General features: G+C 47.9%; 1 protein-coding gene across 1 annotated transcript in view; it reads left to right on the plus strand.

Annotated features, from left to right (window-relative positions):
- The first annotated feature begins 619 nt into the window (after positions 1 to 619).
- LOC125720558 (peroxisome proliferator-activated receptor gamma coactivator 1-alpha-like) overlaps positions 620 to 17,293 on the plus strand; it is a 177,357-nt gene continuing 160,683 nt past the window's right edge. Inside the window, exon 1 of the mRNA XM_048996102.1 lies at positions 620 to 1,006. Coding sequence (XP_048852059.1) covers positions 926 to 1,006 — 81 coding nt within the window. The 5' untranslated portion in view covers positions 620 to 925. The remainder of the gene's footprint in view (positions 1,007 to 17,293) is intronic.

Raw genomic sequence — 17,293 nt, forward strand, 5'->3', positions numbered from 1 at the left:
ACCAGGTGGAGGCACCGCGGTCTTAAATGATTACCCGTATCTACAGTTACACTTCCATTAAATTAGGACACCGGGAGTCAGTCAATCCGCTTCTAATTTTGCCTTTGGGCGATAACCTGCCGCTACTTGTGCTCCGATAGCAGCAGCTGAAGCGCCATCAAGCCAAGCGCCTCCAGACAGACGCAGGGGCGGCGGGGTTTAAACTCCATATATCATCCCGCTCCTTTCGCTTGCTTTAATTTGACCAATTATCCTTTTACCTGCCTGTGCTATTTATGCTATTTTCCTCTAAATTGCAGCACTTTTATAGCGCTGCAGGGCATTAAATTGTAAAACGGGGTGGTGGTGTAGGTGTGTCTATGAATATAGCCAAGGGAAGGTTCAGCGTTTAAGTTAGATGGTGCGTGAATTCAGGTACTCAGATTAAACACGGACTTAAGTCTCTGCGTGCTGGTGTGTAAGGGATCGGGGCGGGGTTGTCAAAACAGCCACCAAGTTTCATCACTTATTCTGGATTGACGTATTTCACAGCATACCCGCAGCGGAGGGGAAGCAACCTCCCATTAAAAGGGTGCAAAAACGCACGCCCGTCGCTGTCTTCTCCGGTGCGCCACCACGCCGAGCAGATTCAGAAGCCCATAGCAGCGATCGCTCCAGCCGCCCCTGCCACCTGTTGCTGCCACCATTGAATTATCGCCTTGACTGCCGGAGTGTGCATCCATAACCCGGGTTGCACGGCGGGGGAGCGCGTCCCGAACGCAAAGCGAAACGCAAGCCGCCCCGCCGAAGGCATCAGCCGGTCCGGGGAAGGAGGCGCACACGTGACAGGCGGCCGGTCCCAGTTAAACGCGCTGCGCATCAGACCGCACATTCCCAGCCCGGCGACACCGGTAAAAACGTCCGATCACTCCCAGAACCGTACGCGATGGAGGGCTATGCGCTGTCCGAAGACACCCTCATTCCCTCCTGTCTTCAAAACTTCACCGGGGAAAATGCGCACGACCAGGTAGGACGGACACTTTCTCAATTAAACTAAATGCCTATGACTTTTGTTACGGCGATCGACGTAGTGCCTTATTTGGATAAACGCGATATCTTTACTAAGGGGAAAAAGTCAGCCGAGCCCGGTGATATTTATACGGGTTAGGCAAAAGCCCCGCATTACGGCTATGTGTTCGCCTGGTCAAACAGACGGTTCACACGAACCGTGGCAGATTTTTCGACCGCTGTCAAAAAAAATGACACAAAGCGGTGACATGCGGGATCCTCGATTGTTCCCGCGTCATTAATAATGCCCAAGCGGTGTCCCCAAACAGGGGATCACCCCAGCCACTGGTTGATACGTGAGACGATGAGGTAACACTGCCTATGACAAAAAATATTTGGGTGAACTTATTTTTAATTTCTGAGAATTTACAAACATTTGTACCATACACGATCAATTCATGAATTTAATTCATTCTTTTGGAAATTAAGTGCTCATAACCCACCATAATGTATTTTCTACCAAATATGCACATTTATGAAGAAGAATAAATTACGGCTTTAATAAAGTTACTTTGTTTTCCACGTTTATCGGAAGCTTTGATGTTAGGTAAGTAGTTGGCAAGCCCTCCAAACCGTGAAGGCTGCCAATGAAGCGTTACACGGAGGAACTTTCAGGGGTATGACGGGTGTGAAATGATGCAGATTCCGCGCGGAGACCCAGAACCGCCACTCCGGGAGATGCGCTCCGCATCAGGACAGTGCTGTGAAAGTTCTTACTAAAATAATGTTATTATCTGCGGAATCACGCTAATGAACACCACGCAAACAAACGCACATCCAGTTTTCGTCTTTCAGCTTTTCATTGTTTATCCAGTGCTTGGCTGGGATGTTATTTATAGTGCAGACTGCAATTTAATGACTAGATAGGTGCATATGTAAAATCTCTCTGCCTGAAACCATATTTAATAATTTGTGCTCGATATTGCGTAAGCTCATTCCAAAGAAACCGGTCCTGTTTTTGAACGATAACAATATTATGATTCTGTAAGACGTTGCTTTCTTAAAAATGCATTTGACTCAGGTTGAAGCGCCCATCTTTCATGTACCTACCTGATATTCTAAGACAATAACGTCAATGTAGTGGAAAAAAAAATTAAAATTAAAAATTTAATTAACCTTCAATGATTGTTAACCTGCTGTACTGCACTCATGGAACAATATGAAAAGTCAAAGACCTTTGTTTTACAGCCATGTTTAATTGTAAGCTTGTTGCTCACCAAAGCAATTTAATTGTAAATAGAAAATAACTTCATTCTGCTGGGTATGGTCTGTAGTAACACGTTAGCTTGTGAACGCACCTCACGTGTGTCACAAGCTGGCAGGTCACTTTTTCAACGTGTTTTTTGACATAGCTAAAGTCAGAATGGTGTCGAGAATTTCCACGAATAAGGGGAATCTTTCGCCAAGAGAACCTGAGTTATGGGCATGTAACTCACAGTAAGAGATTGAAACCTGTATGAGGGAATGCGCTCTGAGAAGAGTCTTGAAGTTAAGCAATTTTGACACGAAAGCTGTGGCAGGAAACCAAAAACGAAGCGAAGTGATTTACCTGTCAGGAACGTGAGTAGGAATCTGCACCAATGATCTCAGTGAAATGACATAATTGCAAGAAGCAGAATATTCCGTGTCACACATTAAGGTAGCTGATGGCTTAATTGGGCCGAACGGTCAACGCAACGACTGAAAAAGCCTTCATTTGGTTTGAGAGTAAAACTCCTGAATGTGAGTTGTGGGTCAAAAAAAATTGCCATCCTTCTGCCGAGGAGAAGGGAGTAGCGGTTACAAGATGGCTCTGAGAGCCACGCTCCTTCACTGAGAGTGGATGGACAAGTACAGTGGTTATCCCGGTAAGTATCCGAAGAGCTCCCTGCTTCCTTCACTGAGAGTGGATGGACAAGTACAGTGGTTACTCCGGTAAGTATCCGAAGAGCTCCCTGCTTCAGGAAGGAGGGTGACAGAGCAGTGGTTGAAACGATGAACGTGTGTTTGAAATGCCCTTGGCACGGAGCCGGCCATGTCGGTAAGGCCGCTGTCCGCGGTGCTGATCCATCATCGGTCGCTCGCCCATCGCGACTTCTGAAATTCACACCCATCCGCAGCCTTGCACTTCCCCAAAGTCAGACAGCCCCACGTTGCTGCTCGGGGGGGGGGGGGGGGGGGGGCTGTGCTCGCAGATTTTAATCTGCCCTTACTGCAGTTTCATCCACTCCTTAGTTAATACTGTGACGTTCAATCTGTTTGTGTTAGTAGGGTTCGACATCACATTTTTTCCCATGTGTAGTTTTACAGCATTTAATATATACCTGAGTGACTTTTTTATTAAGAGGAAAATGTATAAAGTGATTTCAGCTTCATTTAAGTACCGGAATATAAAGGCTAATATTATGCGATCTGGCTTGAACGTAATCATATTGTCTCTTTCTAGCAAATTGCTGTTTGTGGATGATAAATTATCTAATCAGACTTGGTAAGAGTGTGCTTTATTTTATGGTGTAGTGCGACAAAACAAATGAGAGCGCTCTCTGACTCGCGTGTAGGTACACAGCTTCAGTAAATAAGGGGTGGGGGGAACCATAGCTCAGCAGCGATCCTTAGTGTTATAAATGACATTAGCAAATTTGTGGTTGCTTTGCGGATAGGAAATGACACGTAGCTTGTTGAGGAGCTTAAATTATGGCGAGCGTCTCGGCAAAGAGTAGGTTGAGACAGTTCTTTAATGCGTGGTGCGCCATACTATCTGAGCTCCTACACGATGATCAATGGATCCAAAACCATCTCCGGAGCAGAAAATGGTAATAATCCATGCTTAGCACCTCACTGAAAGCGTAATGTAGCATAACAGCGGATTCCGAAAGATGGATTGTTCTGGACAAGAAAAACGGCACCGCAATCAATTAACTTTTGAATAGAAAAACTACAATTGGATATGATGTTGTTGCCCAATGCATTAAACTTTGGTTTCTTCTGGGTTTGCGAAGTGGGTTTTTGGTTCCGTGAAATGTAAACAAACGATTTTTAAAAAGAACCTTAAAATGTTGTAAATCCCCGCTAGCCCCCGAATGTTGGGCTTGCCAAACTGAACATAAAAAAAAAATCTTATGGGGGGCGGTTCATTTTTATTTTTATTTTTTTAAATAAGGATTTTACAACTTGAGCTTGTTTTTATGATAACGTATCATCTCCGAGCAAATGTACAGCGAGCTCTTGTGCTCTGATCATGGAGCAGGCGAGTCCCACCGGGCTCGCGTAGTCTTATGTACGATGTATCACTGATAACGGCGGCCTATTTCTGGAGAGTGGAGATGCCTGTTTATCACTGAAAATTGAACCGGTGGTTCCTGTAAGGCCACTAAGGTAATTAATGTCGGGAAATGATGCAGGTGTTCAGAAACAAAATACTGTAGTTAGATTTGATTGAGTCGCTCTGTGTAAAAGCTTTAAATAATTCAAGCGTTAATCATTATCCAAGGTTGAGAATATAGACGGTCCAGTGGGAACTCTTTGTCTTCGGGAACGTGTCTGTAGTTTGTGGCCCGACTCCTAGGCAGGTGATTTAAATATTTGGCAGGATGCATGAGGAGTTACTGCCTTTCTGTATTGGGAGTGAGGTGAGAGGTTTGCTGGGGGGGAGGTACTTGTTTAATGGCTCCGTGTTCATAATCTGTGCCAAAGCAGATCATGGCCCCCATTTCGGCTGCTTTGCACAGGTGTTATAAACTTTTACCCACTCCGTTGCGACATCTGCCCTCGTGTGGGTCAGAGGTGGTGCCCCACCCTTCTGGTTGGGAAGCACGCCAAGGACAAACCCACTTCCAACTGAATGGTTTGCTGTGGTCTCTCAGCTTGTGTGTATAGCTGTATGCTCTTTGTCATCACATTAGCATCTCCTTGGGTCCCCCAGAGCGCCCCTAGCTTGTGTAATTACAGTCATCTTTTAGGTGGCATATTGGCAGAGATAACTGGCTGGGTTTGGTGGGGAGTGGCCGTGCACAGACATGGAGGCGGGGGTGGGGAGGCAGGAAGATGCAGTCTGGGAGTCCTTCTTTCTCCTCCCATCAGCAGAAAGTCTGGGTGTAGGGAGCTAATTGAGCTGGGAGGTCCTTCTGGAGCGGGGGAACCTCCTGAGAGAGGAGGCGAGTGGAGCAGAGCTGACTCCACTGCGCTGGCTGCTCCCTCAACGGTGTCCTGCAGATGAGCAGTTTGTGTCCGCATGTGCGTGTCTTTGTGTGTGTGTCCCTGTGTGGTGTCTGTGCGTGTCTGTGTGTGTCTGTGTGTGTCCTGGGTCTCTGCGTCTCTGTGTGTCTGTGTGTGTCTGTGCGTCTGTGTGTCCCTGTGTCTGTGTGCATGTGTGTCTGTGTGTCCCTGTGTCTGTTTGATGTGTGTCCGTGTGCATATCTGTGTGCATGTGTCTGTGTGCATATCTGGTGCATGTGTGTCTGTGAGTGTCTGTGCGTGTACCCTGCGTGTCCCTATGTCTGTGTGTGTTCCTGTGTCTGTGTGCATATGTGTGTGCATGTGTGTCTGTGTGCATATCTGTGTGCATGTGTGTCTGTGTCCTGTGAGTGTCTGTCGGTGTACCCTGCGTGTCCCTATGTCTGTGTGTGTTCCTGTGTGTCCCTGTGTCTGTGTGTGTTTGTGCATGTGTGTCTGTGTATGTGTCTGTGTGTGTGTCCCTGCATGTCCCTGTGTGTCTGTCTGTGTGTCTGTGTGCGTGTCTGTGAGTGTGTGTATGGGTCCTGTGTGTGTCTGTGTGCGTGTCCTGTGAGTGTCCTTGTATGCGTGTATCTGTGTGTCTGTCTGTGTGTATGTGTCTGTGCATGTCGTGTGTCTGTGTCCACCGTGTCATCGTGTTCGTGTGTGTGTCTGTCTGTCTGTCAGTATGCACATCTGTATGTGGTATCTTTCTGGGTGTCCATGTGTGTCTGTCTCTGTGTGTCTGTGTGGTCCATAAGTATGAATTTCTACATTTGTGTCCGTCTGTGTCTTTGTCTGTGTGTGGATCTGTATATGCATATTTGTGTTGTGTCAGTAAGTAGTGTGTTTGTGCATGTCTGTGTCCACCTGTGTGTGTGTGTCCATGCATGTGCAGGTGTGTATCTGTGTTCTATCTGTGTATGTGCATCTGTGTTTGTGAACGTGTGCTTTTTCCCGACATGAATGGCAGAGGACGGCCACGATAGCCGGCAGTTTCACACAGCTGCATCCTTGCATTCCTCGTTTCTGGGCTAATGTATGTAATCTGTGACAGTCACTTATTACGGCCGTTTGTGATGCATAATACGGCCGGCAGGCTTCATGATTAAGAAAGGCCCACGGTGGTTTATCGTCTTGTGGCGGGTTCGAGATCGTGGTTAGCGCTGAACTTTGTAGCTCTTCAGTTCAAGACACAATTAGGAAGGGTCAGCTTGTTGTTGCCTTTGTGGTTTGACAGTCAGGGGAGCGGAACCACGCAGATTGTTAAGGAGGGAGCCGCGGTGCTGATTGAGCGAAGACGTCCTCATCCTGGCAGCATGAGGCCCGCCCCAGCCCAGCCCATGCCTGTCAGTGTCGACGCACATCAAAAGCAGCAGTTTGAAGGGCTTGGGCTACGTGCCCTAATTGCTTGTGCATGGTGTGTGTAAATGGCCATCAATGCAAACGACTACGAGAATATTCAAAAGCCGTGCTGGTCACGAAAACTCAAAGAAAGCACTTTGTTTCCCCCTCATAGTTATCTCATGGGAGGTTTACCTCTAAAAAATGTTCTGAGGGCAGGAAGAAAATTGATTGGTTATCTCCCTGAACCAATCACATTTGTAGAGGAAGTGGGTCCAAGCAACTAGAGGAGGAGGGACTAACCAATCAGATGTCTTGGGCCCCCCTCCTCTAGTTGCTTGGACCCACCTCCTCTACAATGTGATTGGTCTGAACCAATCATTTCTCGTTCTGCCTTCAGAATATCTCGTTCTGCTATAGTAAAACTCTCACAAGCTCATAGTCAGGGGTGTGTACAAAGGAGCCCTAGCTGAATGCTGATTGGCCCCTAGACTGCCATTTCCCCTGTCATTCACTGATAGATAACACATTGTTGGCTAATGACAGAGATGCCCCCTCTGTATGAATAACGCCTGCTTTAGCCTCTTGCATTAAAAAAAAAAACACCCTAGAATCACCCTTGCTTAGAGTCATCTTCATAATGGTGCGTGAACTTTCACCTTCACCTTTCACTTTCACTTTCACTTTCACCCCCTGTTGTTTGCGTGAAATTGTCCCTAGATGTGACACCAGCCACCATGCAGTGCGTTTCCTTCGAGGAAGATATCCTGTATGCTTCAGGGAAAGCAGCTCTCTGTGTGAGGAGCTGTTGAGGTGGGAAATGGTTTAGTTATGATGCTGGAACATGTCATATCAGCCCCCCCCAGTTTGCTAAGGCTTGTGAATTGGATCTCACTCCCAGAGCAGGCGAGTCACAGACAGTGAGCACGTCTAATCACATCCGCTTTACAATAGGACATAATTTCCTCAAAGTTATTGCGATATTTTTGAGTCGGTGCCGAATAAAAATCTACCATCCGTAAAAAAATGAAAAAAAAATTACTTGTAGTTAAAACTTTGTATCTGCGACATTATTTGCGACACTGTAATTATTCTGTTAGCTGTTCCGTCCCTGGGAAAGACAGCCCTCACTTTAAAATTCATTGGGTGTAACAAGTGTTTAATTTATTTTGTCATTCCACGGCCGTAATGGAAATGTGAGTTTCGATAATGCATTTTGATGTTCTCAATTAGTTGCAATAAATTTAATGGAGTAAAATGAGTTAAGAATATGCCCATCCCTGGACTACGATTATTAGTGTTATTTGATAATAATAATCAGCATTTATACAGTACCACTGTAGTTTAGCAAATGTGACTCACCGCAGAACACACTGCGCAGAGATGGATGGATGGATATTCAGCAGCTACATGAACCTTCTGGCTGATGTACTACAGAAACATTAATCCAGTTCATTAGACAGGATGCTGATTAGATGGCCTGGTGTTTTCCCTACAGTGGCACAAGTGGGAATTTAGTCAAGGCACCGTGGTTAAACACTCCTACTTTTTTAATAAGTGATAACTTTAATGACAGTGGTGGCTGAGGACCTTGGTGCAGCATCTCAATTAAAGTCTGAGACCCTTAGAAGTTCAAAATCCCTTCACTACACTGTGATACGGGTTCTTTATTTGGACTAGTGGAAGAGCGCCCCCTTCTGGCCACGCTGATATCAATCCTGACGTTACCCCCCCCCCCATAATCCACTTCTCTTTGTATCCGTCCACGTGCAAGTGATCTTGCACATTCTTTGCCGTTTCTAAAGTCTGATGCCTATAAATGAGAGTCTGTTTTTCATGCCTCACGGCTACCCAGCTGCTGAAAGTTATGCCAACATGTTGATATCACTTCTATATTATTAATCAAACCCTCAATAGAGACTGCGAGCGAAATGAAGAGACGCGGTTCTTTTATTGATAGAAAAAAACTGGTATTTTCCCACAGATCAAAGTATCCGTCTTGTCTCGCAAACGTTTCCCTACGTGATGTTTTTTCAAAGACTTTTACAATGAAGATGTTAGGAATATATAAATTGCTCTGGTAAATTTGAACTTATGCCTTTGTTTATCTCATCTAGTTTGCCTTAGTGCTATTTTGGCTGCTGTTATTTATTAATTTCCATATGAATTATAAATGTGCATTTTACCTAATTGCACACTCGGGCTCTAAATGGGGCTTTACTCATCGTTGTAGAGGTGGGAGGTCTGTTTTAGGGTGAAAGCTGGGTATGAGATCCGATTGGAAACCGATGTCGCATCTTAATGCTGACATGGATGAACCGTTTTACATCATCAGATCACACGTCAGGACAGCGCAACCCCCATTTTCTCTTCGCTTTTACCAGTGACGCAGATGACGTTTCGTTAGCAATCTCGTTTCATAAACCGTGTCGGTTTGATATGTAATGGCTTGTTTTAATAAAACGTTACTGGTATAAACTCTAACGGCTCGTTCAGCTTTCCTTGGCTATTTGGGCGGCTTAATTGTCTGTTTAATTCAAAAGATATGCAAATTACCGTTTCCGGAATCGCGGTTTGGGACTTGACTTTTTTATTTTTAAGGTTTTCTTCATGGTAGCTATTTGTCGACCTGATTAAAGCCTTCCCCCCCACCGCCCCCGCTCTAGTATCTAGAATAATTTGACCCGGTCTAGCCTCGGATGTGTAGCGCTAAGCCTCAGCTTCTCGCGGCGGGCTTCGGTCCTCCGCTCCGATTCGGATTCGGATTCGGATCCGGATCGAGCGTTTCCGCGAAGCGACCCACTCCGTTTCCCGTTGCTTCCTCTTGCCCGGCACCCCATGCCAAGACGTCGCAAGAGTAATTTAAAAAAAGAAACCGTGGGCGTCTGGTTGAATACAAAACAGATGTGTTGTTGTGTCCCACGCAAAGTGAATTTAAAGTGGCTCCATTCGCGGCGGAATACGTCGAGCATTAGCTTTATTAAGGCACATTTTAAGCGCTGTGGAGGAGGAATTTATTTCAGGTGCCTCTCGGTGTAATTTACAGCCCTGGCAGCAGGCTGCTCTAATAGGGACACATTCGCTCGTTCCTCGGAGGGATGTTTTTTTCTACAACAATGAAGGTGACACAGCGAACCGGATCACATTTGATTATGAAAGCTGCTTTAAAGAAGCCTTTTGTGAGAACTGGGGACTGCAGCCAGTGTCCTGCCGAACAATGATCAATTCTCCCCCTTTTTTTTTACCCTCCATGCAGAACCTCCCGAGGAGTTTCTTTACCTTCAGCTGCTGTTAATGTCTGCATTGATATATTGGGAGCTCTGATCCCAAAGACCCCCCGCTTCGGTAAACGCAGGGAGCTGTCTGTTGTCACATTTTGCGAATTTCTGTAATGAAAAATAGACCCTCGCGTGGTCTCGCCTGATAGGCTGACTGATGGCTGCTTGGGTGTGGTCGTAGGCGTGTGGACAGCATGTTGGGGAAACCTGGTGAGATTCGGAACCGGTCAGTAGTGCGGATACTGATGGCAGGCTAAGCAACCACAGACTGGCACCCCCACTTCCTCTTTGGTGCCTGGTTGTTTCTGTTGTGGGGGGGGGGGATTCCAAAATACCCTTGTATGAGTGAGGTAATTGGGCGGAGGTGTGTGGCCCAGCTGGTTTGGGGACTCTACCTGTGATAGGGCGGTTGCCGGTTCAGATCCTGTGGTCAGCAGAGTGATGTCACCATCGTGCCTTGAGCAAGGCCTTAACCCATAATTGCTCCGGGGTCTGTCTGACCCCGCTGTCTCGGTTATATGTTGCTTAATATAAAAGCATCTGCTATATACAGATTAGACCTCTTGGTCTACTGGTTGATAGCATCCAGTTGTCCTGGCCTCTCTAGCGTCATTGGCTGTGTCCGAATTCAGGGGCTGCATCCATTTGAAGACCCAACACGTCACGGCTGTGCGACAAGACTGTCCTATTTCGAAAGCTTCTTCAGATGCGGTGTAGAAATGCGTCCTTCTTTTGCAGATGCAGCCCAACATATCCCGAGATTCGTCGCACGGACCTTCGAAGGACGCAGCCCCTGAATTCGGACACAGACACTTTTACTCTGTACTGGAGAATGAGCCCAGAATTCCCGTAGAGGAATCAGTCGTAGCCACCATTATCTGCAACACGCTCCAGTTCCTCCCGCCAGCTCATGACTGCATTGATCATGAGATTAAAGGCTGCTCCCTGAAAATTCCGTATTTTCTACCTCTTACAGCTGGAAAAATGTTAATATGGCCGTTCATGCATTGTTAGTAGTGACACGATGGGGCTCATTCTTCCCGGTGAGTCATGAAAATGACAAGCCGCCTCCTTGCCGTAGTTTTTAATCAGTGTTTGTGTTCTCTTTTGAAAAGAACGAGTCTGCTTATTGACTCTCCTTCAAGCTTCCTTTTTCAAATTTAGCTCCCTCAGATAAAGCCCCCCGTAATTGTGCCCATCTCTGACAAGGAGGGCCGCTCTCAGAGCAAAGAAATTAAACCTCTTAAAAGTCACTTAAGGCTACCAGACGAATTGTTGTGGCTTCGCCGTAATATAAATATCTGAATAGCGACACAGTTGAATAGCAAGGGGAGAAGGCCCACAATCAGCAGCTCAGAAATGATGCGCTCTAAAAAGCTGATTTACGATACTAGGATTTATGAGACGGCAGATTTTCCGTCACTTCAATTAAGGGGACAATATATATTGTCTGTCTTTCGTTGGCGCTTGTAGAAAAAAAGGCTTTACATTGTTTTTTTTCATACTGACTAAAGACTTAATATCCTTGCAATACTTACTTTCTGAAGGATAGATTACAGAAATTGCAGCTTGCCTACAGATGGCTAATTCGAATCACCCTGGTAAAGGCGGGCAATGGAAGCTTCTGGTCATCCATAACTTGGCTTGGCCCTACCTTTGGAGATGACTGGATCTTCATTGCATCTACACCCTGACCGACAGCATCTCGCTTCTGCTCGGCGCCCCAGGAGATGTATCTTAAATAGATTAAATGTCGATATTATCATCCCCTTTATGTAACGTGATGCATTATCCCAGCGGAAAATATCCAAGGGGGACCCCCCTCCGTTCAGAGTGAAAATTATTCAAGGAGGACCACAGAAAGAAATATCGTACCCCGCCGGGCCTTCTGACTGTCACATGGTAGCAGTGGGGAGTCCCCAGCTCTGCTCTGTTTCCATTTATGGGCAGGGGGGGGGTCTCTGGGTTAAGAACCTCTGGCTTGTGTGATGGTGTGAGTCTCTGCCTGTTTCAGAAGGATGTGAGGAGTTAAACCTGGAGGCTGCAGGTTAAAGTTCCAGGAATATTCTGAAGGTTTATCCTAGTGTATGAAGTTTGTCAGAGGTGTTGGGGGGGGGGGGGGGGGGGGGTTAGGGTTAGGGTTTGCTGATGGTAAGAGTTGTCGACTGGGGTTGTAAGATGTTTGTTTGAAGCCCCACCCCCCTGCATTTTTTGTCTCCTTTGGGGGTTCTCTGGTTTCTTATGGGAATCCCCTGGATCCTCCTCAATTCGGACACTGGTTTAGCCCAAACTTCCGCAGTGACTACGCAGAGGTGAGTAGTTCAGGTCCAGAAAGTAAAAGTCCAGACCGGGATTTTGTTTCAACCAGCCAGTTGAGCATAAAGAGTCACAGTCAAGGAATACTCAACTGGTTGGTTGAAACAAAATCTCGGTCTGGACTTTTACTTTCTGGACCTGAACTACCCAGCCATGTGAATATGAGCAGCTGTGTAAATAGCGATATAAATCACTGTAAAGGCGACCAGAATCGCTAATTCGATCATCTCGTGGTGTGGCGGTGATGAATCCAGCCGGGAGGTCACATGGGGTTCCCCGCTGGTCGTTTGCAGAACTGCTGGACCGGAGTCGGGCCTCTGGGGCTACGGCCTCCAGCTTCGGTGAGTCTCAGACAGCCGTGGAGCGGTGGGGGGGCAGTGGGGCGCCAAAGCCAGCCTGTCTAGGACCACATGCTGGCATCCGGGCCTCTGGCCCGTGTGCTGCATGCTCGGAGTGCGGCTTGTAGGGGGCGCCGGCCCACTTTCCTGTGCCCTCGGCGGGAGATGCCAGATGTGCTCTTTGAATCCCCCCCCCTGCATGGGTGGGTTGGGGGTGGGGAGGGGGGGGGCGGTGGTATAAATAAGTTTCTCCTCAGCCGGCTCAGGAGGAAATGAACAATTTGGAGGCCCAGCTGAGCTCCCCTTTTGGAGGTGCCGCCTTCCATCAGTAGGTCCCCCCCCCCCCCCCCCCCCCCCCCCCAAAAAAAAAAAAAAAACAGAAGATTGAGCGTCCCGTTGAGGGGATGCTCTGTGTCCTCGTAAACGTTTCGGAGCCGCCTTGCTCTCAGCTTCCCCGGACGCCGATGCCCCGTTACGCTCCGTTTGTTTTGATGGCGTGTTCGGCGCGTAATGGAAAATGGCCGTATGGAGTGTCCTTCCCATTAGAGACGTGTATTCCTGTCCTCATCCTGTCCTTCCTGTGCTCGCTGACTCGCCTTTGGGTCAGACGCCGCTCCGTTTGGGGATGGCCGAAGTGGAGGAGGGGTGGCAGTGTGGATTGAGCTCGAATATTACTGTCATCTTATGGTCACACTTGTAAGGTCGCACTCAAACGGTCCTACTCCTGTGATCATATTCACACAGTCACACTCCTGTGGTCAGACCTGTAAGCTCACAATTCTACAGTGATACTCAAATGGTCATACTCCTGCGGTCGCCAACCGTATGGTCATACTTGTACGGTCACTACCGTTTGGTCACTTACACAGTCATACTTGCACGGTCACGCTTGAATGGTCACACTTGCATGGTTACACTCATGGTCGCACTTGTACGGTCACACTCATATGGTCATACTTGCATGGTCCCAATTCTACGGTCACACTCATGCGAACGCACTTTTACGGTCACACTCATATGGTCATAATTGCATGGTCACATTTGTACAGTCACACTTGCATGGTCACACTCATGCTTACGTGGTCATACACGCACAGTCACTCTTACACGGTTATACTTGTACTCCTACTAATGGATGCCAGCCTGATGTATGAGTAACATGTGAGTCCAGTCGCTCTGTGATTGTGCTGCTGTACTGCACCAGACCTCAGCACTACATACTCTGATTGGTCGGTTTCCTCTAGTCCCGATTAGTAAGGTCTGGCTCCATGTTTGTCTCCATCCAGCTAAATGTGTCAGATGCTTCCAGTACCACTAAGTAGAAACGCAAATACTGCAACCTGACTGTCACACCTGACTCCTTGTACTCATTTTGTCTGTTTCGTCTGCTGTTTACCTCTTTTGCTCATTCATTCTTTGTTTATGTTATGGTATAGATTATGGTTCTATGTTATGGTTCTATGTTATGGTATAGATTATGGCTCTGGTCTGAGTGTGTCTCTAAATTACACAGTTTCCTGGCACAAATATTGCTTTTCCTTTTTTACACACACACACACACACACACACACACACACACACACACACTGAAGGTTCACTCTACAACATCCTGTATGTTCTTCTCTATGGGCTTTTGTGCTGATGACAGGGAGTCGTCCTTCCTTGCTGTTTTCTAGTCAGTGTTTTGGGCGCCCGGTTTCCCAAACAATCTTGATTATCTAATTGTTACATTGGCGACTGTTCCAGGAAATGGTCTGAGTCTCCCTCGCTTGTCCAAAAACACGCAGATTTCCTCTGCGCCATGAAAAAAAAACCAAAGTGAATTAGCACAGCGCCTCACGGTAGACTGAACTTATCTGAGTCATAACGAACTATTTAAGAAGCAGATGGCAGGTAGTGGGGGTCTGTTTTAAGCGGCTCTCAGCTCCATCTCTGCATATTAATGCTTCGCCGCTGTCACGACGAGCTGCCGCAGAAGGGCGGTATCTCCTCCCGCAGAGGACTGCTTCCGGGGTGCTCGACCCAGTGCATGCTGGGAAGGGTCACTCTGCACCCAGGCTTGCTGACCCCCCCTCTGAGGCCTAGCTTTCAACATTGTGACCGACAGGTCTTGACGCACTAAGCTAAACATAGAGCTTGTGATATTTTGCTATATTCGATGCAAACGTGATTCTAGATTTTTAAAGGTGGGGGCTTGGGGGGGGCATACTTCATATGGAAGGGACACCCTTATTATTAACCAACAATAACCAATAATAAGTGACAAGGGAAGGGGCACACTGCAGGCCAATCAGCTTTCAGCTGGGGCCAGTGCCCTGTGTAGCTCCGCCCCTGTATATGCATGGGTGCTTGTATATGCTGATGTGATGTCAAGAGGCCAGTAATGATTTCTCATCCTCCTGTTAAGGAGCCAAGCTGGGCGAATGTCTCCCAGCTCGATTCAGCCGAGCTGCTGGAGCGTTCTGGGCATCCAGCCTTCTGTCAGGAGGTGCTGAGTGATGAGGACGAGAAATGTCAGTGTGCGGAGATGGCCAGGCCAACCACGGGGGGGTGTCTGTCAGGGGTGTATAAAGGGGCGGGGCCACAGGGATACCGGCCCCAGCTGAAAGCCGATTGGCTCCGGAATGTCCCCTCCCCGTCACTCAACGAATCAAAAAATGCCATCAGATATGGTATGAATTATGCACCTCCTATGCCTCCTGTCTTTAAAAATCTTAGAATATCCCCTGATTTCCATGGGCGTTAAGGGAAGCGTCACATTCTCCTCCCTGAAATAGCCCAAAATGAAGTGGACCCTCGAGAGGAGGACCAGCGAAACCCTTGCTGCCATCACCTTATTAAATCATATTCCTGCTGATATGTGACCATACTGTTGATACATACATCTCCCGCCAAACGTGGAGGCAGTTGCCTTTTTAATTGGTTGTTTCTCTAATTCCTCCTTTATCTCCAAAAGGCTTTGTAACACTCTTAAGGTTCGCTGTCAGAGGAGTTAAACAAATAAGCCGTATGAAATCTAAGTCCAATTTAAGTATATCTTAATGGAATCTTGTGCAGAGGAGAATGCGTTAATATTCTTAAGCAGCCGGAACGGAGACACAGAGATAGGCCAAATCCTTTGTTATATTTCTTGAGAATATCAAAGAGGTGTGAAGGGTGAGATGTTGTCCTGCAATGAAAGTAGGTTTATGTTTTTTTTTTTTTTTTTTTTTTTGTTCTGAAAGTTTGGGTCAACGGCTTTTCCGGTCTGTGTTGCACAGTTCATCGGCCAGAAAGAGAAGCTGCTTATTTTCTTTCTGCGCAAATAAAAGGATGAGCCCGATGTGGGAAATGATATCTGGCTATGAGTGCACCCGGGCGATGTCCTTAAAGCGGGCATCTCCTCATGCAATGCGGCGGAGGCGTCCATCTTGCTTTTTCGTGGCAGGAATTGCTGCAGCACCAATGCATTTTTTACGGCCTGTTGCGAGGTTGGCTTTAATTTCACGGACGCTCGTTTCCCCCCCCGCATGTTTGACGAGCCACGTCTGGAACGTGTCGGACCATGGGTAAGTACGTTTTTTTTTTTTTTTTCTAGTGGAGGTACCCCCTGCTGGATGTGTCGAGTATGGCACGTGCGACCTTGCATCCGCCGAGGGCAGCCCCCGAGCGCGACTCCGTCACACGACCCTGGGAGCTTCCAGGTGGCTTTCATGCGGAGTCATGGAGAGGGATGATGAGGCAAACAGAGGAGGCGAAATGGGGTGACGGAGTGCACTGCTTGGGTGATTAGGAGTAAGTCCCCCCGAGGAGGGCACTGCCATCCATCAGCCACCTGTGCCACCCTCCTCTCCTCCCTGCCCTCATCCAGGCTGCATCGGCCCAAACACGAGGACACTGTGTTCCATGGCCCCGGTCAACGTGGCCCAGCTGCAGTAGGATTCCAGTACTGTGGACCTGAGTTTTACAAATGGGTCATGAATAACCATACCGACACCCGAACTTGGTACAGCAGACACAGGTCTTAAGGCACGCTTGTCAGGCATGGTGTGGATACCCAGTGGCCTGTATAGGGTATATGATTCAGGCCCACTGCTCCCATGACGCCCATTCCTGCTCCCCCTACCAGGCCTGGTACAACATTCCCAAAAAAGTGAGTGTGTTTGGGGGTACGATGCGGGGCAGTTTGGAAACACGACGAGTGGCTCTCGTGTTCCCCAGGATGCAGCGTCGCCTGCTGGCAGACCGGGAGGACACCATGTGGTTGTCGGATTGCGCGCGGCGTCCTAATGGCCACCCCCCCCAAGTCGTGAGCCCGTGCAGATGTTGCCGTAATGATGCGGAGGGCTCTGACGATCAGACAGAATGGGCGAAATTAGTAAAAATTAGCTTCTCATTACCCCCCTCATTGCTCCTGTAAGTGGGCGGCATTCTGGGTAATTAGAGAGCGAACTGAGTGCGGCTCTCGTGGCGCGTCGCCGTCACAATTGGTTGGTGGTAGTGGGCGGGGCCTCACAGTATCTCCCCCCTGCCGTGCTTCCCGGCCCCCCCACCTCTCACCTGATTGGGGGATGCCGAGGTGTCACCGCGACTCTGCCGGTGATCCCCGCCGAGGCTGATTCACGACTGTGCCACCTTGCATTTTCATGCCGCTAAACATTCCGCGTTCTCTATGAGGCCTCCGGGGAGCTAATTACCGCTCGAAGTGCGTGGGGTGTCGTGGGCTGAGTTTATTCCGACCTGAGAGGCATTCATCCATCTTTTGATGGGAATTACTCATTGAGGTCATTCTGCATTGCC

This window comes from Brienomyrus brachyistius, chromosome 25 (genome assembly GCF_023856365.1).
Source record: "Brienomyrus brachyistius isolate T26 chromosome 25, BBRACH_0.4, whole genome shotgun sequence".
Lineage (NCBI taxonomy): Eukaryota > Metazoa > Chordata > Actinopteri > Osteoglossiformes > Mormyridae > Brienomyrus > Brienomyrus brachyistius.